Below are 24,141 nucleotides of genomic sequence, written 5' to 3'. Positions count from 1 at the left end.
AGCAAGAGAGATGCTTGTAACCATAGGGTCAGACAACAAGAGTAATAGTCAGAGATGACTTGGGAGGCAACGAAGAGAGTGCAGCCAGGGTCAAATGTTCCTGAATGTGGTACGCAACATAAAGTGCGTCTCACTACCATCATATGAAGCTTCATTTGCACTGTCACTCATCGCACCTGTCAGACTTGTCCAACCTGACTGCACTATTTTCTTCAGCCACTTGATCTCACCAAGAGTATGAAGAAGGTTCAGTCTATTGTTGTTTCAGAACATTTGAGTCATCGGAGGGCGTAAGCCTGGCCATCACTGTTGCCCTTTCAACTCTATTTTAGAGGAGCGGTTCCAGAAAACATGATAAAGGCGTAACAAAAGTGGAAAAACTGCAAAAACACAAACTATAGACACTATAGCCATGTCATCAAGGCAAAACACACACACACACACACACACGCCTCTCTCTCGCTCTCTCTCTCTCTCTTTCTGGGTGAGTGAGTGACAGCGGCCGCCCACTCCCAGACGCGCTGCATCTTAACTGTGTAACAAACATTGTGTAGTTACCACTATGCTGCCGAGTCCTCGGAGGAGAACTGATCCTGGCACACAGATCCGATGCTCCCACCGAGGAGGACGCAGATGGACAGTCTGGTTCAGCCTCTCGTTGCCCAGTACCTCGCCATGGGATGCCACACTAAGGAGAACAACCAAAACGAAAGTACCGCGCCGGACGACAAGGCGAAAGAGGACGTGTAAGTCATGGTACAGCTTTGTGTGGCGCGTGCTTATTGCCTCTTTTTACGCGCAAACCGAACTTCTCGCCGCACGCGTGAAGGCGTTTTTATCTTCGGGGAGAGAACACACCTTGAGGAAATGCGACCAAGGAATTAAATTAATGTTTTATTTCAGTTTCAATCTGCACTCCTCTCATATTTTTGAATTTGATAATTCACGTCGCCATCGTTCTTAAACATAGATCTATAGGCGGTATGAGTGACGGCAGTTGTTGTCTCCTAAAGGAAAGCGACAGCAGGGTCCAAGCCGAGGGTTTCCCCTCCTGGCCGCCCTCAGAGGTTCCACAAACCCGGGCCGACTCCGATCACCGCGGGGAAAACGGCACCGTCCCTCGGTCACCTGACCAAGGGGGCGAGCTGGCATGAGCTCATCCAAACATGCCTGCAGTCTTTCGGTAAGTCTATTCACGAGCTGTGAGATGTACATCATTCATGACAATGTCAATATCAACTTCAATGGTTAATAGCTTCATAGTGAGACTTGAAAACGTCTCATACAAAACGATTTGCAAAGTAAACTCCTGCCTCTTATGAGTGATGTTTTTGCTAAACTCTAGAACTACTTGTATGTTTTTAATTTTATGTTTAAAAAATCAAGAATGACTAGCAATGCTAAGCTAAGCCAGACTGGCGCCACGAATGCCCGCTTAGCTTTTAGCATACCGAATGAGGTAAAGTTGGTTTCTAGTTGTCATTACATTTGAAATTTAAATCTTATTTTATTTTGACTACTTATGCCATCATTCTGTGTGGCATTTTGGAACATTTATCACCCTTCATGAGACAGCTATTTAGCATTTTATTCTGACGATTTTAGCGTCTTATTCTGAAAGTCTTTATTGCTATTGTACTTCATAGATCATTTTTGATAAACTGGAACTGCAATTTCATCTGAAAATACAATATTGAAATGCATTACATTTCCACTGCTGTAAACTGTGTTATCCATAACGTTTACCAATCAGAACTGTGTTTTATCACTATCACGTTGTGTGAGATTTTTTTTTTGGTGTTTTTCATGACAATACAACAAGAGGAGGCAGGACTTGGATCAATCAGGCAAAGATCTTTAGCTACATCAAGTTGTCTGGAGTGCTCTCACAGTTATGGTGATTGCTGTTCTGAGGAAAAAAAAAAAAGAAGAAGAGAGGGCTTTCAAATGGCCGTTGCCTGGTTACACAAATGGAGCAATGAAGAGGTGTTACAATGGGCTGCACATAAAATGACATCCCATAACTACATTTATCCACAAAGGAGCGAGGCCTGGCCAATAATGACGCGCTGCTGCTTATTTCAGGCTTGTTTGTGACGATACTGAAGAAATAGAGTCAGCGGGAGGCGTCGTTGAAAAGCTCATCATTTATTCATACACGGCCTCAAATACTTTTCAAAGGGAAATGTGACGTTAATTAAGTCCAGTTGGTGACCGGCGTCCTTGTTTGGAGCTGGTTCTGTGACAAACCTCAGGAAATTTTTCTTTCTTTTAATGATATTCAGGTGTAACTCTCCATATGCTAAAAGAGAGTGATGTTTCTGGAAGTGCGCCTGCTCCACCTTGAGTCTGTGTGGAATGAAGAGAGTAGAGTTTCTTATTCAACGTGCAAAGTAAACCTATTGGAACTCTGATTTGAAACAGCATTAAGTAAAAAAACCTTAAAGATAGGTGACTATCTGGATCATCATCAACATGGCTAGATGAATGATGGGCTGTTGAGGATTCATGAAACAGTTGCCTCATTTTCAGAGCTCAGCAGGTGGCGCTCTCAGTTTAAAAATGATGTGAGGTGTCATCGGCTCGTTGTTCAAAACCATAGATATTAGAGCAGAGGGCGCCATCTTGTGAAAATGACAGCACTGTTTCATGAAGCCTCACCAGCCCATCACTTGGTTAGACAGTATTCTGAGGCAAATGTAAGGCTGAAATTATTCCTGACCAAATATATTTCGTGAAAACGAGGTATTGAATCACAACATTAAGATACACACCCAACTCATATTGGCTCCTGTGTGAGAACTTGACTTTGAGAAGTCTTCTCTTTTCCACTGTGGATGAAATAAAGCGCCCACTTCACAGGTGAACCCCTGAGGGGTGACAAATTCTGCCCTTTTCTCAAATGCAAGCATTCACGTAGAAGCTATTTGAAGGATTACCTGAGAGTGCTGCAGGTCCAGCTGCGCCCAAAGGTCAGCTACCCAAACATGGGACCTCAGATGCCTTTGAACCACAAACCACGATCAAGTCTAGATCAATGACCGTTGACATCATCTCGGCCCGCAAACTTCATGACTCATTCACAGGAACGTTGACACACATTTATAATGTGGATTGGTACTGAGTATGGATTTAAATGTTCCAAAATCTAAAAAAAAAAAAGAGAGATTTATTTTTGTATCCAAAATAAATGGGATTAGCCTTGAACAAAGAGATTGTTCAGTGTCTGTCATAACAAGGAAGAGCTGATGAATGACAAAGATAACCTTAAATGTAGGCCAGGATCAGCGTGACGGATGTTGTTCTAATCCCTGTTCTGGATCACCCTGCAGTGGGCGGGTTCCCTAATTTTCCACAGGGGATTTCCTGCGGTAATTAACCCTGTGCTGGGAGGGTTTGTGACGGAAAAGTTGTGAAAATACGGCATGGCGCAAATGTTTACCTGGTGGAGAGTCACGACTTCCTGTCGTGATTTTAGCTTCACTAGGAGCTCAGCGCGTCGACGAAAGACAAGGTCAGGTTTTTCATTGCGGTGAAAACAACTTACCTGCAGGATTATACAAGAGCCGGCGATGACGCCGCCAACCGATCCGAACATTTCTTTAGTATTCAGTCGACTTCAAGGACTGTTTATAACTTCAGTCGAAATGACTTACAGGAGTGTTTAGCAGCTGGTTCAGGCTGACCCCGTATCTCTCTGTTGTGCTCAAAACAAGATAGGTGGAAGGCAAAACACGCCTCCTCTTTTCCCAGCAGATACCAAACAAAACAATGTGGGATATTAAAAAGTTGCGGGCTGCTGTGATCTAGTGCTTTTCCAAGAAATTGGTGTATTCAATACTAAAGTGAATAAGGGGAACGATTATTAAATGATTGACCAAGTTATGAGTTGTGAACTGAGGTAATACTGTAAATAAAAATACATCGACTAATCCTGAGTTAAAATGGTAATAAATGCTGTCAAAAATATTCAAATCCTGAGTGCACAGTAATAAGCTGCACGGCAAAAAGTAATGATGATCTTCAATATAAAGTGAGAGGTCTATTGAAAGTATGCGACAGGATTTCAAAATATTAAGACAGCTTGGATTTGATATGAGGATTCTGAGTAGGAGGTACTTTGGCAGAGCATTACTTTGGATTATAAGAAGTATAAGGAACAAAGACATAGAAACACCAAAGAAAATAACAAGAAAATAAGTCATAATAGAAAAGACAAGGCACATTGAAATATTGACATAAGACAAAACCATAATAAACTCCAGGAAAATGAAGAGATTTGTACTCAAATTGTAGTCAAAATGAAAGTATACAGTACAAAAAAAAAAAATCAAAGAAAAAAACATACCATTGAAATTGATACAAAAGATTTTGCTAACAATTCAAAAAGAAAACAAGAAACTGAAGTCAAATATTAAGGGATACAACTTTGTCAATATAATAAGTTAATATTTTAGGTGAAAACTATGGACATCAAGTCAAAATAATGAATTAAAACTGACGAGGCACAAGGTCAACACACTGATGCAAATACAGATATTGAGAAAACAAGTCAAAATAATGAGATAGCACCTAAAGCTTCCCCCTATTTTGGGTTCACTGTTGCTGCGTTTGCGTTCAGCCAATTCTCTTTAACATCAAGAGGAATGCATTGTTACAGCTCTGTCCTCGAGCACTCCTCAACTGGTGAGGCGACTGACATTGACTGGGTTCAGCAAAAGAGCACGCAGGATGTGAGGCTGGATTAGTGGGCTGCAGCTGGAGACGATCGTCAGCTACAGATAGCAAAGATTGGAAAGTATGTTGCCATGGCTTCCGAGGTATTTCCAAGGTGATGCGGTGCGGGTCCTCGGTCGTCGGATGTTCTCAGTGCCGCTTGTACAAACCGCAAGGGGAACAATACTCTCCGGCTGCAGTTTACAAACACAATAGTCAGCGTGCAATCAAACGGCCTTCCTCTTTATTATGAGAACCGGAGAGCTGCGGGTCAAAGTCTCGGACAGGAGAGGGCAAAAAAGAGTCCACGAAGGGAAAGGTGTTCTCTTCACAAAGACAGGAAGTGATGCAAGCGTGGGGAAAGCGTAAATGGTAGTGAGACAAAAGGCGCACAGACGTTCACACACTGGGAGGAAAAAGGAAATCTCTTTTGATGATGACATGCAGTTCGAGGGCTTCACCTGCTCAGTCTGGTTTCTGACGGTGCTACAGTGTGACAGTACCTCTTCTGAGTTGCTATAACTACATCATGTCTTTGTCTTCACAAACTCAAATGTATTGTCTGAAAACCCCCTGTCGCTCTCTTTTGCAGACCAGGATGGCACCGTATGCGGCAGCAACCACTTGTTGAACATCACCCTGACCATGCACCGTCTGCTCATCTCCTCCAGTGACCTCCTGGACAAACTCGGCTCTCTATATCCTTCAGACGCCTCGACAAAGCCGCCACTGGCGCCATTAAGTGTCGTTGTGTAATCCCTGCAGAATTTGAGCACAGAATGTAACTGGGGAGCGACAGCATTGATTCGGACACGTGCTACCTCGGTTGTCAACAGCAACGTGAAGTAAGGCATCATCGTTGGAAGATTATAAAGCAGACTGCAGCTGCTTGTGGAAAATGTGAGAAGTGAAGGACAGTTGGGTTTTCTTCCAGAAGTATAGACATATTAAACCCTCACTGTGACCTGAGCGCCTCAAACTAATCACGATCTACGTATGGAAAATCATCAAGGAAAACCGCTAGGTTGCTCTTACCTTTGCCTAATGTGAGGAGCTGTCAAGCCACAAGACAGAAGCACAGAAGAAAAAGAATCTTAAATGAAACTTGTTTTTGTGACGTAAATATTATAAAATAGAAAAGTTATTTCATTTCAATTTCATTTTATTCAATAATTCTCAACATAAATATTGCATAATCTGAGTAAAACATTTTTTTTTTTTTTTTTTTTTTTTTACAAGAAATACAGAAAATCTAATAGTTATATTCAGAGGAAGACACCGGAAGAGCACATTCGCTGACATGAAATTATCGGAACTGAAGAGATGTGGAGCCAAGACACGGTGGTGAGACCCAGGAGAAACCTGGTGGGAGGAGATTTAAACTGGATAAGCAGAAACTATGTTTCAGTCTACCTCACAATCCATTTCCCAAACAACAGTGTGTCGCTATAAACAAGCTACAGCACGTATGTCATGTGTTCCATTGTGTTGAGGAGAAGGTTCATCTGTGCTGTTGACCCAGATTATTACGGGCCTTTTAGTTTCACTCGAAGGGTCTTTATTCTCACCCACCGCGGCAAGATAGAGTGGCGACGTCATGAAGACCCTCTGGGGAGCTGGCTGGCTCAAAAAGCAGCTCTTTGCGTTTCAGGTGTTAATTACCCCTTTCACGGACGAGTCCCACTCCAACTAAAAATACACTCAGCGCCTCTGCCGCTCAAAAGACCCCATCTTCGCGCCGACCTACGTCACTGCACACAATGGCGAGAGGCCCCTCTGCTGTTTTTTTTTTTAACCTACTTGTTCTTAAACTGATAGGAACGGCTAGATGAGGGAAGAGACAGAGGGACCATTAACCTTCATCACCGTCTGGCCTTGGGACTGAGTGGGCCGTACTTCAGCGCCTGTGACGCAATTAGCCCTTTGAAAGTATGTGCTTCACTTCAAGATGATTTCTGCCAGTCCGGTCTATTTATAAACGCAGCCTGCTTGTGTGAACGCGAGGCCTGGTCGCGCATCTTCGGTGACATTAGAGCCACGAAAAGTATCTCAACCTACAGTTAGCTTTATTTTTGTTTGTACATTATGCTGATCAGCTTCTTCAGCATTCTGGGATGATTCATACAGTGATGCAGACCACATTCTCTCCATGCCTCCTCCCACATCACCAAATGTCACTTCTGTTTCGCTGCAGTAGGGTTTCATTCTCAGGTTGAATTGAAGACGTAGCGACCGAACGAAGCGTATTTTGAGGTGCCGCAAGATTCCTTAACTGCCAGTTGAGAGAGGCAGTGGTCAAGCGTCCTCTCTTATTTTTGCATTACACATCAGCACAATGAACCTATCTATCTGAACCTATTCGATCCTCATCTGTTTTAAAAAAATCTTTAACCGCCATCTTCACGTTCAAATCGGCGATGGACAGCGAGCAGCCGCTCGAGTGCCAGAAGATTTGCTACTTCATCAGGTCTGTTTAACGCCGTCTATATTTAGCACTGTCTAATTACGATTCGATGACGTGAATCAATGAGGAGGTGTCGTCCTCGCCCTCTAGGTACTGGATCCAGGAATTCTGGATGATGTTCCGGTTGCACCACAGCTTGACCGACAGCTTGGACCAGCTCCGGGAGACGATCCGGGAGGAGGGACAGGAGCATCTTTGCACCCTCCTGGAGACCAAGTGGATGTATGTGTCAAAGTCTGACCAGCTGTCGGCCCGCTGACTGCGAATGTCGTGTTAGTGTGTGAATATTTCGCTGCTCCAGGGGAAAAAAAAATACTCATGATCAAAGTAAGACAGTTATGAAGTCTAAAATGAGGAAACAATAAAAGATCTGCTTTTGTTTGCTGGCTAGATGGATTTATGATACAGTTTTCATTTCATCTGATTCCAGCTAAAGTACACATTTCGCTCCCCCAAGACAAATACTAGCATGGAAAGAGAATATTACTGTTTGTGCTCCATGTTGGTTTTCAGCTTTCAAGTCATTCCTGCCCTCCCACTTCTCACCCCTGCCTGTCCATCTTAGCCTGTGTTTCATTGAAACTGTGCTGAGAACTTTGTTTTATTGCGTGTAGAAATGAGCGGGATTGGTCCTGGAAGGCCAGTCAGAAGATCAGAGTTCACTGCAACAAAAAGAGGAAAGTGTCTCTTCTCTTCGACCACTTGGAACCCATTGAACTAGCCGACCATCTCACCTTCCTGGAGTTTAAGTCCTTCTGTAGAATATCAGTGAGTACAGGAGCACCTTATCTCTCACCACTTTCTTTCTATTAATGTCGGAAATTCCCCTGCTGCTCTCTTGCCTTTCCCCTCCGTCTCTCACCACCAGTTTGTAGACTATCAGAATTACATCCGTCGCTGCTGCATGAAGGACATTCCGGCTATGGAGCGTTCCATTGCGCTGTGCAATGGCGTCTCGCAGTGGGTGCAGCTGATGGTGCTGAGCAGGCCGACGGCTCAACTTCGGGCGGAGGTTTTCACCAAGTTCATCCACGTGGCTCAGGTAGCGGGCTAACCAAAACCAACCTGTTTCCTGTTTCTGTGTTTGCACACATTTGCTTTCAGCTTGCAAGGATGTGTTCACTGGTTGAGTGGTCCATTTTGTATTCTGCTTTTTCAGCCACACTTTAGTGTCACTGAACTTCTCCTGGTTGATCGACAGTCATGAGCCGATGGTATCAGCCAAATCGTTTCTCTTATTTGGAGCTCTCTCTCTCTCTCTCTCTCTCTCTATATATATATATATATATATATATATATATATATATATATATATATATATATATCTGCTCTTATATATCTGCTCTTACCTCTCTCATCATGGGGCCGTGAATAGAAGTAAGCTAAAGTTGTTGGGAGAATATTGAAGCCACCATGACCCTTAGCCTGCCGCATGGTCCACCACTACAGTGTCTCCACATTCTCAAGCATCTCTCTGGATCAGGGGTGGCCAACCCGGTCCTCATAGTGCCGGGGTGGAACAGATTATTTGTTCTTAGAATGAAAACCTGCACCACCCCAGCTCTTTAAAGACCGGCTTACCAACCCCTACGTGGGAAGGTGCTGCTCCACTTTACATCTCTTATTTCAAATAGAGCTACCTGCATACCCCATGCATGCAAGCTCTCATATGCTCGATCAAGCCCGCCCCCCGCCTCCCCACCTGGAGGAAGAATATTCAAGCAAACATTTCAGAACTGTAAGGATATCAACAATAAGAGAACCACTCATGGCAGAAGGGTGTCGTCCTTGGACTCTGCTATGTCATGGAAATTACCAGTTTGGTTTCACCCCAACACCGCGCAGAAGAGAACTGCGCTCCATAATGCGGCAGTGAATTAGAGAACTGAAAGCGCTGGGCGGAAGCTCTTCAAACAAGGATGAGAGATATCAGCACGCGGATGAAGAAAAGCACAACAATACAAGTGGCTTACGCAACCGCAGTATTGTGGGTTATATAACCAGAGCTACCTGGAACAAGTTTAATTGTGCGTGTTTATGTGAGTGTGCGTGGATGGGCTGATGCTCTTTGTGTGCTTCCAACAGTGTCTACATCTTATGCACAACTACAACACACTAATGGCAGTGGTGGGCGGGCTCTGTCACAGCTCCATATCCAGGCTGAAGGACACCACGTCACATGTGCCCGGCGAGGTCAGCAAGGTAAAAGCCGACGTTTCGTGAGAGTTGTGACGCGGCTCAGAAACTGAAGAGACTGAGAGGAGGCGGCTTCACTCCGCAGGTGCTGAACGAGATGACGGAGCTGCTGTCCTCCTGCAGAAACTTTGACAGTTACAGGCAGGCGTACAGCCGCTGCACCGGCTTCAAGATCCCCATCCTCGGTGTCCACCTTAAGGATCTGATCTCGGTCAATGAAGCCATGTCGGACTATGTGGAGGACAATAAAGTCAATGTCCAAAAGCTTCAAGCACTCTACAACCACATTAATGACCTGATCCAGCTGCAACAGATCCCACCCAAGCTGGACGCCAACAAGGACCTGGTCCATCTCCTCACGGTATACTTCCGATTTTATTCATTCAAAGACATCGCTGTTATTAACCATCTATAAAGCAACCCAGAAGACTGAAAAAAAATCCTGCTGGAAGTGCGTAGAAGCGGTTTTGTGAGTCGGTGTCTGAATAAATAACAAATAAACCACATTCACAATAAATCACATTTTGGGGGGGCTGATGCTAAAATCGAAAAAATGAAAAAACAAACTGGGAAAATTATTATTGCTGGGTCGGTTTGTTCACCTATTCAACTTTCATGTGTGTATTGTGATAATAACATGTCAAGTTTAAGAGCATGCAGCCAGTTGAAAATATGAAACTAAATAACCACCATTCAACAATCCAAAAAATGTCAGCATAAAACATATCAATACTCTGACTGAAGGGGACCAGCACACCATGTTTACGTGTCACGGCATAAGGAGTGGCAGGTGGCGCTGCTGCACGACGAGGAACATCTCTCACAAAGAGTCAAATAAACGTCCCGTCAGATATCAACAAGAGTTCAAGAAGAAAAAAACGGTTTCCAGCACCACTATTGGTCTACCTCTGCATGTCCCTGCTCCCAATAGTGTCTATTTTCAATCCGACTTTCGTTGACACCGTAGTCGGCCTTAAGTGTTGTGTGTTGCTGTTTCACTGGGGTCAAATGTTCCCCACTTGAAAATAGTCCCCGTTTGACACATTAAAAGTGATAACATATCTCACGTACATAAGAACTACAGAGGTCGACGTGTATTATATTGGTGTAAAAAGTACAAATGATCATATCGAAAATGACAACGAGGTTGCTTCACAAGTCTTGCGTTCTTTCGGCCTTCCCCTGACATCCAACTGTGAGTCAAATATCGCCTGGGTGCAATGACGAGCAGCGGCATTTGTCCGTGTTTGCCCAACAAAGTGGTGATTTCATGAGTCACGCATCCTGCCCCAGACGTTTTCATCCAAAACACAACCGCCTGTACCGGCTTGGTCCTTGCTTGCGCTGATCTCTTGATGTCATAGCGATACAAAGGTCTTTCATGACACGCTGCCTAGCAACCCAGCAGACTGAAAAAAAAAATCCGCTGGAAGTGCGTAGAAGCTTTTCTGTGAGTCTGTAAACATGGCAGAAAAGGGACGTTTGGACACTTGGGATCATGAGGGTGTGATGCCTTCAGGTGCGCTCGGGAAATTACAGTGTTCGAATGAATATTCAGAAATAATGCAGCGTGAAAAATGAATATTCTTATAAAGGAAATCCCATATAGAGCTGTTTTATGCCCTTATGAGAATGTGGTTGGCTTCAAAGGAGAGGCCAAGCCAGTGGGTGCTTTGTAAACTTGACTGTCTGGAGTTGAACTGTGACTCGTCCAACAACAAGGCTGTATTTCCAGAGTTTTACCTCATCGCACTTCACACAGATGCAAATGAGTGTGACGGTGTGTGGACAGTGCTGCTGTGGGCGTGATGACAGTCTGAGCGTGTGGGCGAGTGTGAATGCGGCATTGTTGTGTTTTAATTAATTCTCAGCGAAGAGATTCTGTTCAGACCGTGACCCACTTTCAGGTCCGGTATTGATCCGTCCAGTTCTGACACCCCATTCTCTTGCTCCTCCCAGCTGTCACTGGACCTTTACTACACCGAGGACGAGATTTATGAGCTGTCCTACGCACGGGAGCCCAAGAACTGCAAAGCACCGGTGAGTGTCCGGCAGCTGGTTTGTGGGACACAAATGTAGACAATGACAGTTCAAAAATATCTCATCCAAAAGTACAAATAATGCGTTTTAATTGTATATATTGCTTGTAACGTATTCACTAATGAAGTTATAAACAATGGAGTTGTGGCACTAAACCTCTCCCTGAACCTAAATTATGAATTTTAGGTTTAAAAAACAGATAAGAATTGAATTCAAAGAATGTTTTTAATCTGTCTTTCTGCGCTCTTCTCAGCCAGCGACTCCTTCCAGACCTCCGTTAGTGGTGGACTGGGCTTCAGGAGTCGCACCCAAGCCCGACCCCAGAACCATCAGCAAGCATGTGCAGCGAATGGTGGACGTGAGTGACAGCAAAGTGGAAATGAATCCACAACTCTTTGCATCACTGCTGCCGTTGTTTTCACAGTCGGTGTTCAAGAACTATGACCACGACCAGAACGGGTTCATCCACCAGGACGACTTTGAGAAAATCGCTGCTAGCTTTCCGTTCTTCTGTGTCATGGACAAAGAGAAGTGAGTTTCTGTCTTGGGTGCGCTGCAGACCTCAAAACAGGAAACACAATTTTGTCACAGATGAAGTTCTCACGCTCAGGCTCTGCTGCCAAATATAGCGAGTGATTGTGGTCTTCGTTTGCTTCTGGTCCAGACAGGGTCTGGTCAGCAGAGAGGAGCTCACTGCCTACTTCATGAGGGCCAGCGTCATCTGCTCCAAACTGGGCCTGGGATTCGTCCACAACTTCCAGGAGACCACCTACATGAAGCCCACTTTCTGTGACAACTGCTCTGGATTTGTATGTCGACCCCAGCACCACAATAGTTTTTTTTTCAATACTCAGAATGAATGTCCTCTTCTCTGGCAGTTGTGGGGCGTCATCAAACAAGGATACAGGTGCAGAGGTGGGTGCCTCCATGGAGAGTCAGATCATTGAAAGTGGTTCTCCAGATGGTCAGCCATCCTCACTGCAACATTTGCCACTGGGACAAACTGACACAACCTTCAGATTAGTGCTAACCAAAACGTCTCACTACTACAGCACACCTGCACTGTCGCCACTTACCTTCAGCACCAACTTCTCACAGCACTGTCTCTTTCTGTCTGTCCCAGACTGCGGGATGAACTGCCACAAGCTGTGCAAAGACCAGGTGGCATTTGAGTGCAAGAAGAATGCCAAAGCGACCACCGACAGTCCGACGCCGAGCTCCACGCCCGTCACCATGGGAACCTCCGAGGGTGGGTGCCGCTACTCCCACACTGACACAGTTCTGTTTCGGTCGCAAAACAGGAGAAAATCCCTGAAAATCTGGTCGTTTTTGAGGTGCCCCAATGCTGTGTTCCTCTGCGTCATCCCAAGAATGTAGTGCTAGAAAGGTCAATTCAGAGGAAAAACATCCATCAAACAACCATATAATCTATTTTATATAATGATATTGTAATTAAAAACGCAGCTACACTTCATCCTCCTTTGAAAATCTGAACATTAAATGAAACTTTTAAATACTAATACTTCAACTAGTGCCTAATAAGTGCAGCTGCAGCTCCTCTAAATATTCCTCCCCCAACTATTACTACTCCCAGTTCTTACCTCCCATCTGCTAGTAATAACCTCACGCTCTCATCTCTACAAATAGTGCTACTCACATGGCTGCTATTTCTATCTCCTGTACTACTAGAACTACTGCCACTTACCCACCTTCCTATAGTCCTACAGTAGCTCTAATATTAGTACTCCTCCTGCTTCATCTCCTGCACTGTGCTCTACTGTTATTACTCCTCTATTAGACTCCTTACTTCATCTTCTTCCCCAAGTCTTTGTATTACTTCAACCCTTTTCAAGCTCCAAGTACTGATTTTATTTTCTCCTGTTTCTATTCTTAACACCACTACAGGTTGTAAAACTCCTACCATCTCTTCTATTGCTTCTACTCATTTTACTACGACTACTACCTTGACACTACTTTGACTTTAACTCGTAACTGAGGAAATATTAGGGTCTGTAAGTCTGGCAGTTGATGTACACAGCAGTGATCATTTGAAGGAAGTACCGCGCGGTGACAGATGCAAACACTGCTGCGTAACAGTGCTCTGCAGGTCTGCAGGAAAGGTGAGTGGGAGGGAACATTGTTTCCTGTAATCTCAGCGAAAGAGCAAACCGTCGTGACATTCTCTTTATTTAGCCACAACTGGAGTCTAGTGCAGGCGGTCGTCCCCCCCTAACAACTGTATGCTGGAGCAGCTCAGCACAGTCAGAGTGAAACCTCCCACCTGCTTGTTCACTCAGGTTTTCACGGCAGGTGTTGAACCGGAACGACCGTGTTGTTGTTGTCCCTCTCTGCGTCGCAGTTTTTAATTGTAGGACTTTAGAGGAGCAACACGGTTGTGTGTGAAAGCTGCTGTTTTGTCTGGAGCTGCTTGAACGTTTCTGAAGGTTTGGTGACTCAGCCTGTGGCTCCTTGGTGACCAACAGTACGTCAGCATTGGGAGATACAATCAAGTGATGACAGAAGTGGTAAAAGTCGTAGCATAAAGGAGAAGTAAACAAATAGAGAAGTAGAATTAGGGGGTGAGTATCGTTGGTTTAGAACAGATGTGAGCAATTAAATATCCTAAGGCGCCACATTATATAGTAGGATTCCTGTGGGTTGTTGCCAAGCCCTTATTTTTTCCCTTTTTATCTATATATTTTAAATATGATAAGACATTGGCAACAGAACTGTGGATAAAACCTGAACATGATGAAGCTTTTTTCTTTATTTTTTAAAACAAAGTATGAAGTATTTTTAAGAAAGGTTTGTTCATTTTGAGGGACAATTATAATTTAATAATTTTATATAGCTATTAATAGCAATGGAGGAAGAGAAACAGTGAGAAGAAAATAGAGACTTAAAAATGACCAATATGTAGTTTTGCACTGACCTCATGAGGCTCACAATTTGGACCCGTGACCCGTTGTTGAATGAAGAAGTAGTGGTAAAAGTATGATGTAGAGTGGAGGAGAAGAAAGAGCAGTGGTAGTAAAAGGATTGAAATGAAGAAAGAGGGGAAAAATAGTGGTGGGTGGAGAAATGGAGGAGTAAAATGATTTAAGATTGTTCAAAGAGATGAAGACATTGGAGCCAAATGAGTTCCTTTAAAGAGGGACGAAAGTACTTGGTGTGTAAGAAGTAGACCGTGTATTTGTGTGTGTGACAAAGTGGAAGTACTCGTCGGGTGACTGACTGAGTGGAGCATTGTTGGAAGAATAGTACTAATAGGAGGAGGAGAGGTGTGCGGAATAGTAGTATTAGTGTGAGGAAGAGGCAGTAGAAGTGGTGGGAGTTGCTGCTTAGCGAGTGTATTTCATGGCCCTCTTGCTGTTCTCTATCTCTCCACTAGATGTCTCAAGTTATTTAAACCTTATCCCCCCCTAACCAGGTTCTGAGGACTGTCCCTTCCCGTACCCCCCATTCGAGGGTCCAGAGTCTCCCCTAACACCGCAGTTCAAACCACAGAGGGTCGACAGCGGGACGCAGACGGACGGACCCTTGCTGTCACCGACGTCGCCGGAGTCCGGCCACGTCTTGCCCTCGCTGCTGATCCCGGCGCCGCCCGCCCTGCCGTCCTGCCCCAGTCCAGTTCCTCAGAGGAAGCAAAGGTCCTGCGCCAAATGGGAGAACAGAGTGTCCGTGGTCCAGAAGGCTGATGAGGTCAAGGAGGACGGGAAGGCGACGGTGGAGTCCCTGGAGTCTGTGAGTGATCTTGTTGTTGAGTCAGCGGGTGTGGTCCTGAGTGACCAGGCGTGTTTGTGTGCGTCAACCAGGACAACCAGAGGCTCCAGCAAGCTAACGAAACACTACGTCGCAAGCTGAAGGAGGCGGAGCGAGAGGTGGAGATCCTGAAGACCATACTGAAGAGACACGCTCTGCATCCGGTGGAGGAGGACTCGTCCTCGTAGAAGGGGCCCCGTCGCGTGTCCACGCCTGAACACCAGAGAACGTCGTCACTTCGGAGGTGGTAGGTCAGAGGAGCGAAAGAAAGGGGCGGAGGTGAAGGTTCAAGCGCAGTATTAAGCTTTGTCACGCACGGGAGACTTGGAGTAGATCAGGGTCAAGTATCAGGAGGTTTTTAAATCAGTGCAAATATCCTCAGAATTCGACGTGAATGTAACATTAGGAGACATGCGTATTGATATCCAAGCAACACTAACTCACCTTGGAGATACTTCACATTTCTTTTCGGCCAAACATCTTTGTTGTTCTGGTTCAGTATCGTGCTGTGAATGATACTTTGTTTGTTTTGTACCACGTGATTGTAAATATTGTATCCGCATTTGCGTTATTTATCATCGTAAGCCTCGAGTTTCTTCTAATAAAATGACATCGTGGAATTGCGTTACCGCTTTCTGGCCACGTGGGGGAGCCATTGTTTCTGACACCGATTCTCGGTTTTATTAACTTCTTTATTTTATTATCATTACTATTTTTTGTTTTTGGGTGTGCAAAAGTATAAGCTATATTTAATGTTTTTATTTGATGATTTTTTAAAAGCTAAAAATAATAATTCGAGGAGATCATAAAAGGAACTAAATAAGATACAGAAAAACAGTTTAACAATAAAATAAAGTCAAAAATATTTGCGAAAACATTGACAAGTGGAAGCATACACATCGGACTACAGGACATTAATGAATAAAAGAAACATGTGAGAAATAGTAAACATTTGTGCTGCGAAAGACGTGAAAGTGAAATAAGGTACGTTGCCACACGGTCTGGTGAGTGCAGCTCCAGAGTTAGTGATGACCTCTTGTTAGCACGGGGTCAACTGTCCAGACCCAAATCCTGCATGATTTACCGCCTTTACACCCGTCTGCTCACTAGCTCTCATTTCCTCTGCTGCTCTTCCTGAGGAAGATTTTCTCCCTCGGTAATGATTTGTTGCCGAGTTGCTGACAGAAGAATAATCTCCAACTCTCCAGCTCGACTCATTTCCAGCAGGCGGGATGTGACAGGCTTCTATCTTCGCAGGCTGCAGGAACAATATCTCTTCACCCTTCTTTGATTTGGTTCTTCAAACAAGTCCCACTGTTTCTCCTTCTTCTCCGATCACGTACGTCTGTTTAAAGCTCATCTTTAGCTGCCCTGACCACGATGAGAGCAGGTGCCAAGTCGAAGCGCGATGGATTGTTTTCCTCCGTCCTGCAGCATGAAGACGTTTCATCTTCACAGCTTGTAGAGCAGAACATGACGCAGAGGTCCAGCACGTCGGGGCACAGGAATGATTTATGGCCCACTGTGTGCTGGAGGAACTGGACCAGAAATACCCACACTGCTAACTGTGTGTTGGTCTGAGTGTGTGGGTCTGTGTGTGCGGTTGTGTCCATGCATTTGTGTGCTAGTCTCTGTGTGTTTTATTACTCTGTGTATTTGTGGTTGTGGGTCTTTCTTGGTTACATTCAGAGCTGTTTGTGTCCACGACTGTTGCAGCTTTTTTTTGCCAGCGATTCTCTTGTGACCTCACTGTGTCAATAGCTTCTACAAATGAGACCGGCTCTGCACACGACCGGTCGGAGGTCGTGTGCCTTCATCCGTTTCTGGAAGGTCCTACATGCTCGCAGACGTGTAACGTGGAGGCAGAGGGGAGGTGAAGGTGAGTCACACGGAGAGAGAGTCGAGTCTGACTCTGACGCCTCCAGCAGCTTCGCACTTCAGCAGTTTGAAGCTCCCAAAATAGAAGCAGATGAGGGCGGCAGGTTCACACGTGAACTGGTGGAAGTAGAGGAAATCATTTTCATTTTACTGTCATCATCTGTAGCTATTGACATGAATTGATGTCATTTAACAGGCTGTATTTTTGAGGCCCTTTTAATCTAGGAAATCATTACAGAAATGAACTTGATACATTTGCATATTTTTTGTATTATTTATTTCTTATATTAATACATTACAGTTCTATTTCTAAAAAAAACAAGACAAAGGAATGGATTTCATTTTTAAAATTCTTTTAAAAATATTTTTTATTTTATTTTTCATTTACATATTTTTGTTTATTGTTGTTGTGTAATTTCTCTTAAGTAAGGGCTTCACTCTGGAGCATAAAGGGCATTAAGGGGGTAAGAAAATACTTGTACACTTATCGCGATATTTAATTGTGTGATATTGTATCGATATTCTTGCTAAGATATCGTGATGCCTGTGGGATATTTTCCAGATATTTTAAGTCAACTGTATCTATATTTAATACATAGATACTTGGTTATGCTGCTGCAATTTTTAATAATAATAATAATAATAATACTATAATCTAACTGGACTGAATTCATAACAACAAACTTGTTTTGAAGTACGTAATAGTGTACTGCATTATCAAATTTTCCCCCTTAAATGGTGGCTCTTCTACATAAAGATTACAATATATTGCTGAACCTACAGCATTGTGATATATTGCACTGTATTGTGGCACCACTCCTGTATCGGGATACGTATCGTATTGCAAGATACCTGCCGATACACAGCCCAAAAGTATCCCGTCAGTGTGTTCAGGATCTTCCTCTGAGCCTCCCACACTGCTGCCCTGATGTAGAAGCTCTAGAGTGGGATGGTCTCAGCATCTTCCTGAGGAAACCTGCAGCGTCAGGAGGGAGCACCAGGTTTCTCTCATTTTAACACCTGGTTTTACCGAATCATTGACCTTCCACTGATGATTTCCTCACTGGGGTTTGGGAGGGCTGTGTTTACGGTCTTAGTTACGTTTGATTATTTATTGAAGAGGCGGAGCCCTCATGTTTCAAAGGGAGGATATGCAAATATCCTACAAGGCTTTCGCTCCCAGACCATATAAATGAAAACCCTATTGGCTCAGTGGACGAGCAGTACTTTATTATTTCCATCCCAGCAGGAGCGCAGCAGATCATTAGCATGCAGCTGCCTGCAGGCATTTGCTCAGCCTATCTCCAAACAATCTCAGCTCCCTGGAAATATCCTTGCTCTGCCTCAGTAGGGCTTCACCAGGGATGGGTGAAAGAAGACATTGAGCTGAAACGCCATGTGAGGAATCAACAGGTGCGGTGGCACACGGCCATGTGTGGGTGTCTGGGCAGAAGGAAAGACCTCTCAACTGTCCTTCACCTCTGACAGTTCAGTTCAGCTGATATCTCTGCTCTGGAGATGGAAGAGAACATGCTCAAATGAGTTTTCTCTTGGAGGAGCAGAGGTTCTGCTAAGAGTCGGTCCTGGATGACTGTTCAGAGAGAGAGTCCAGGCGCCCTTCATCTGCTAGAGTTTTGTCTTTCGGCTGAGCTCAGACAGACATGGAGTCCTCCTGACTGAAGACACTGCACTGATCTCACTCTCCGTCCTTCTCTGACCCATGAACAGAAGCCCCAGATACTTCGCTCATCTCCAGCCTGGACATGACGTTCCACCCTCCACTGAAAACTTTGGTCTCATACAACAAGAAATACAGGCAGGAATAATGAAAGAGAAAATAAAAACAGGTTCTAAATCGTTCAAAGGAGATGCTACAATTCAATAGTAGACATTTTTCTCCCCCAACAAAGCTGTTTCCTCAGACCCTTGCTCTCCTGAGACAGCCGCTCTTCTGTTCCTCTTACTCACACATGCACTCCATCACGGTCGCGGCCGCTGCCTCCGGACTACAATGAAGAATTATGCGAGGGGGGGTTTTTGCTCCTGGCTGACCCCCCTCACACCCCCAGTTCGGTCCCTGCCCTGTGCCGAGAGTCCCAGAGAAATGTCCAGCACGATGTAGCGACCCTGGACCGGTGGCGTAAGACTGTGGCGATAGAGCTCTTAAAGGTCGCCGGTATTAATGGTTCTGTCGTTCGGAGTGAATTCCGTTTAATGTCAGATCCAGGTGGAGCAGTGTGACGGAAGATTGTAAACTAGAAGAAAACATTCTATAGTCTATCACACAGAAGCACCAGTTGGATCGGAAACTTCTCTATGAACCACTGGACTCTTGGACTTCAGCTGTTATCCAAATGAAAATCTACCAAATTCAGCTCAGTGGAACAGCTATACTGACCAAAAGTCCAGTCTCTGAAGACGCCCTCTAGTGGCAGGCTTGCTCGCCTCGTAGTAACAATATCAGCGGGCCCCTGAGCAGGACCCCTGGCCCCCCTTCACCCAAGAGTCCCCCACTTCCTTGATGTTTTTGTTCTTGTGTACCTTAAACTACATGTGTCAAAGTAGGGCCCGGGGGCCAAATATTGCCCGCCATATAATCTCATATGGCCCACAAGCGCTCAAGATACATGAAAATGTAACCAACCATCCATGCAAGTTATTGCACAAGACATTATAGGAAGTGGAGATAATAAATGTCAGGATGGATTCCTTAAAATGGCAAGGCAATGGAGGGTTATGTTTAAACTGCTGTTTAATATATATCGACTTGGTTCAGCCCACAACTTGGTCTGCAAAGTACTGGCCCCTCGCATGATCAAGTTTGACTCCCCTGCATTACAGCCAAAGCCATGACGTGCCAAAATTGTCCTTCTTAAACCTTCTGCTTCCATTGTTGTCAACCTCAGCTCTAAGCTCTTGAAGCCCTGAAATTTCTCTGCAAATCCCCTGACTCAAATGAAGAAATCGCCATCCACTGCTGAGCGCCATCTGTGAGCTTCTGACCAAGACAGATGTGATTGACTGCTCCGTCCGTCCTTGGGGAGATGAACATTAGTGAGGTGAACCTCTACGTGGGGTTATCGAGAAACTGCCCCTCCTTGGTTCCTGATGCTATAAGAGAGTGAGTTTCCAGACCTCAATGTAACCAGGAAAACTTTCACTTGCCGCGACTGCAGCCGCAGCGTCCAGTGACGTGGATATTTCTGGCACATGAGAAGCCACCTGTGAGTGAATTAGAGTGGAGAAAATGGGAGGAAAAGTGCAAATGGCGATTTCCCAAGTGGTGTCAGAAGTAGGATTGTCCTAAGAGGGCAAGAAAACTCAGTGTTTGAATGGTTGAAGTGACCCGATTGTGAGGGAGTCTAAATATGAGTGTGGTGGAGAAGTTAAAAAATGTAGGTGTAGTGATGGGCATATGAGGCTTCATGAAACAGTGTCCTCATTTTCAGAGCCCACTGGATGGAACACTGCTCTAAAATCTTTGGACTCAGAAGAAACATTTCAATGAAACCTTGCATCCTTTTAAACCGAGAGCGCCACCTGCTGAGCTCTGAAAGTGAAGCCTTATAAGCAGTAATGGGCTCATGAGGCTTCATGAAACAGCGTCTTCATTTTCCGTGATTCTAAATTGACTGTAGCTGTGAATATGTGGTCTGTAATGGACAGTGCTCTCAAGTCAAATGAACAAACATGTATGAACTTCCAACAGGAGTTTAAAAGAGCTGGTTCTCAGATGTCATCGTCTTGCCTTCCTCATGAATGTTAAATAAAAGGGGAAAATGTGTAAACAAGAGAAGTAATGAGCAAAAACAAGGCCAGGGGCTCCCGCCGAGTTCAAAGTTTTATCTGAACAATGAAAATATTTGTCATCCAAACACTAACCTCCAATATGGGTCACCCGCTTCTTCAGTGTGTTTTCATTGTAAGATGAGATAAAACGGAGCTAGAGGACTTTATTCTCTAAAAATGCTGATGTTATAGTTGCCGCCATTTTGCTCGACAAATTCAGCAGATGCGAGAATGAAACCTCCATCACTGTCGCCTCTCCTTGGCAATAAAAATGATATTTTTTTAGAGAGCCAAATATCTAAATGTCTTTGAATCCAAATGAAAGACATTAACCTCCATGTCAGTGAAGAAGAGACATTAGCGAATGAAAGTCCTGATTAAATCTCCATCCCGGCCATCGCTCAATGTAATGAGCGCTTCAATAAAATATGGCTATGGCAATAAAATATGTATCGTTTCCCTGGAGTTGCAGTGGGCTGACCAGCCGCTTCCCGTCGCTGCCGCTTCTTTATAGCATGTGTGTCGCTTCAGTCGGCTCATTAGCTAATGTCACCGTCCTCTCTCTCTTTTGATCAGGAGGCGAGGCAAAGTTCACAGCTCCCTGGGAAATCTGGGAAAATAACTGCGTAATGTGTTATGGAGTAAAATACAAAGTACTGTTGTTTAGCCTGGTAATACGGTTGTAAATGTATAGTCAGGTGACTCAAACCAGCGTGATTTAAGATGTAATGTTTGATAAAGTGTAGCTAGTTCAAGGTAGATTAGAGTAATACGTAGTTGTTTAGTACTTTATAGTGTAGTGTAGAGTCCTATCGTGAAGTATAATGTGATATAATCCATTCAATTCAGGTTGCAGGGGCAGAAAAGTGGGCCGGACTTTCTCTCCAGAAACCTCCCCTCGGGGGTTTTCAGGCCCTACCCCAGGGCCTTCTTTCACCAGGAGAACATCCCCAGAGTAGTGGAGAGCATTGTAATAACGGAATATTTAGCATTGTGTTGAGCCAATATTGTTGTTCCACTCCAATATTCATACTTTTGTGTCCATATTTTCCTCTTTTGTTTCTCCCCACACCAGAGAGAAACTAAAGGAGAGCTGACATCTCAGTTCAAAGGATTCGAAGGCCGAGCGGTGGAAACAATGGCGCCAAGAATGTTCCGTTCAATTCAAGTTTTTCTGTTCTACAGAAGCCGCAGGCGCCTTAAATAACTATCTGAATTTGTTTGATTTGCAGTTGCGCCGAGACCAGCCGCCTCTGGACAGTGGCCTGACTCCAAACCAACCGAGAGAAAACACACAAATATTGCATCTCAGATCAATTATGCATCACAGCGGCATCTATTATTCAGCCAACATGGGGAAGGGGAGTCAATTACACCGCAGACAAGCAGTCAAATACCATCCAGCTCGGGCAACTGAACTTATTTGGAACAAATGGGACTTGTTTTCTTATCTTCACGTTACCTCCGGGCAACTGAGCTTCAGCAGCACACGACACCAGCTCCCACACTGCGCTCAACCGGATGACCGCAGTCAAGAGTCTCTCTTCGTCTGTGATGCGGGCGATTGCTCCGGGGGCTTCTTTCTCTGGACGGATTCCTGCGGCGCCGTCAGGGAGCCATTGTGTGGCAGAGGATCACAGATTCCTGGCCGACGGTAATTACAGCCAGATTGGACAGAAGATGAGCCGCGTGACTCCTGACCTGTTGACGCTCGCTGCCGTTGTTTTATTAGTGATTCCCTGCGTTTGCTGCAAAGAGGTTTTAAAGAAACCCTCTGTGAGGAGCGCCATTATAAACAGTCAGGACATCACATCGGGCGGAAAAACAATGAGGAGAACCATTAGGAAACTGGCTCGGCTATTGATCTGAGTCAGCCAGCAGAAACATGTTGTTAGTCTCTGCAGTTTTCTCCCACTGACCTGGAGACAGCTCAGAAAGCACACACTGACTGCGTGAAAACGTCGGGAACTTGGTAAAACAAGAGCCGTAAAAGAGGCATTTTTGGGTTTCCTTCAATTCCATCCATCGCTAACACAGATGACGTCATCGAATCGCTTTGTGTACTTGCGTCGTAGTGTTTGTCGACATCCCTTTTTCGCACTACGAAGGCGAGACGATGGTGAGATGGCACCATTGTTATAATAACTCTGAAAAATACTGCGTGAATGCGTTATAGTTGATGCATAAAAGCAAGACTAAAACGTTTTGAAAGAAAAAATAAACCTCGCTCCTTGTTTTCTTTTACTACACAAGAAGAAGCGCTACTCGTTTATGACAATAGTATCCTCCAGTTAGATGTCCCCTTGCTGCCCCCTGTGGCTTCAAACAGAACTGCATGCAGGCGGATTACCGCGAGCGCTGGAGCCCTGAGGGCTGCAGTAGCCTTCCGAATAATGATCCCCTTATTAAAGATGGAATCTCACGCAATGAAACGTATTAAAACGAAGCGGTAACCTCGAAACAAGCGGAAAACACTGAATGCATCAGGATGCTGACATGAACATGCCATTTTTAACGTATATTTAACGGAGAAATCCGAAAGAAACACAGCTAAATGATGGGAATGTGTCTGCAGCTCATGGAACTAAAGTTGTGCGTCCAGCTGGACAAATGAAGAGCGATGTCCTGACCTTGATGTTGGCATGGCATAGGAGGAGGAGGTAATATAGTGGAGGAGAGCCTCTTCCTGGCGTGCCATGAATCTAGTCTTGGAGCTAGGAAGGGAAAACCTCTTGAACTTTTAGCCTATATGCACTTGGCACATGTTAAATAAACTGAAGTAAGGCTGGATCCACACAGCTACAAGTCCACAGGGTGACCTTCCTCCTCCCACACAAACATACAGTGTGAAATAACCCCTGAAAACTTGCACAAAACTTTCCTTATATGTGGAGTGCAACATCTCAAGAGCACATGTTCCACCATGCCGTTGCCTTTCCTAACCCTAACCACGGTGGAGTTGAGTTCAATTCTCGAGCTCAGGAGAGGACAGAGCTACCTAAAGATCACATGTTCCTCACCCTTCTACAGTACGGGACCTGAGCCCAGGGGCGGTGCCGGGCAGGGGCGAGCCGGGCAACCGCTCTGCGCAGCAGTGTTTTGGGGAGACGCAAACCTGTACTGCAGAGTGGTTTTCTATTCGTGTGTGTCGGGGATTGGAAAATTTCTGTAGCTGCCGGGGCCCCTCCAGGGGGGTGCTGCACTGAAGCCCTGAGACACTGCTATTAATAGGAGAAAGGGATGGGGGCAAGGGTCCTGCGGCCATATGCGGGTACAGTTCACCTGGTGTTTTCCTC

General features: G+C 44.8%; 1 protein-coding gene across 1 annotated transcript; it reads left to right on the top strand.

Moving 5' to 3' along the window:
* Positions 1–530: 530 nt before the first annotated feature.
* LOC128747621 (RAS guanyl-releasing protein 1-like) lies at positions 531–15,798 on the top strand. The gene is made up of 17 exons (XM_053845619.1): positions 531–746; positions 1,014–1,183; positions 5,309–5,414; positions 7,121–7,183; positions 7,271–7,402; positions 7,795–7,948; positions 8,049–8,222; positions 9,266–9,382; positions 9,462–9,737; positions 11,336–11,416; positions 11,670–11,774; positions 11,841–11,947; positions 12,081–12,225; positions 12,295–12,331; positions 12,540–12,665; positions 14,847–15,160; positions 15,232–15,798. The coding sequence occupies exons 1-17, from the start codon at positions 610–612 to the stop codon at positions 15,364–15,366; spliced, it is 2,379 nt and encodes a 792-aa protein (XP_053701594.1). The 5' UTR covers positions 531–609; the 3' UTR covers positions 15,367–15,798.
* The last annotated feature ends 8,343 nt before the right edge of the window (positions 15,799–24,141 follow it).

This window comes from Synchiropus splendidus, chromosome 16 (assembly GCF_027744825.2).
Source record: "Synchiropus splendidus isolate RoL2022-P1 chromosome 16, RoL_Sspl_1.0, whole genome shotgun sequence".
NCBI lineage: Eukaryota > Metazoa > Chordata > Actinopteri > Syngnathiformes > Callionymidae > Synchiropus > Synchiropus splendidus.
This window is presented reverse-complemented; position numbering and strand designations above follow the sequence as displayed.

What these genes read in the sequence shown, in the direction of transcription:
- LOC128747621 (XM_053845619.1), top strand. Translation starts at nt 610, where the DNA reads ATGCTCCCACCGAGGAGGACGCAGATGGACAGTCTGGTTCAGCCTCTC. An exon ending in GACAAGGCGAAAGAGGACGT is followed by an intron (nt 747 to 1,013) that starts GTAAGTCATGGT and finishes TGTCTCCTAAAG; the next exon opens with GAAAGCGACAGCAGGGTCCA. An exon ending in CCAAGAACTGCAAAGCACCG is followed by an intron (nt 11,417 to 11,669) that starts GTGAGTGTCCGG and finishes CGCTCTTCTCAG; the next exon opens with CCAGCGACTCCTTCCAGACC.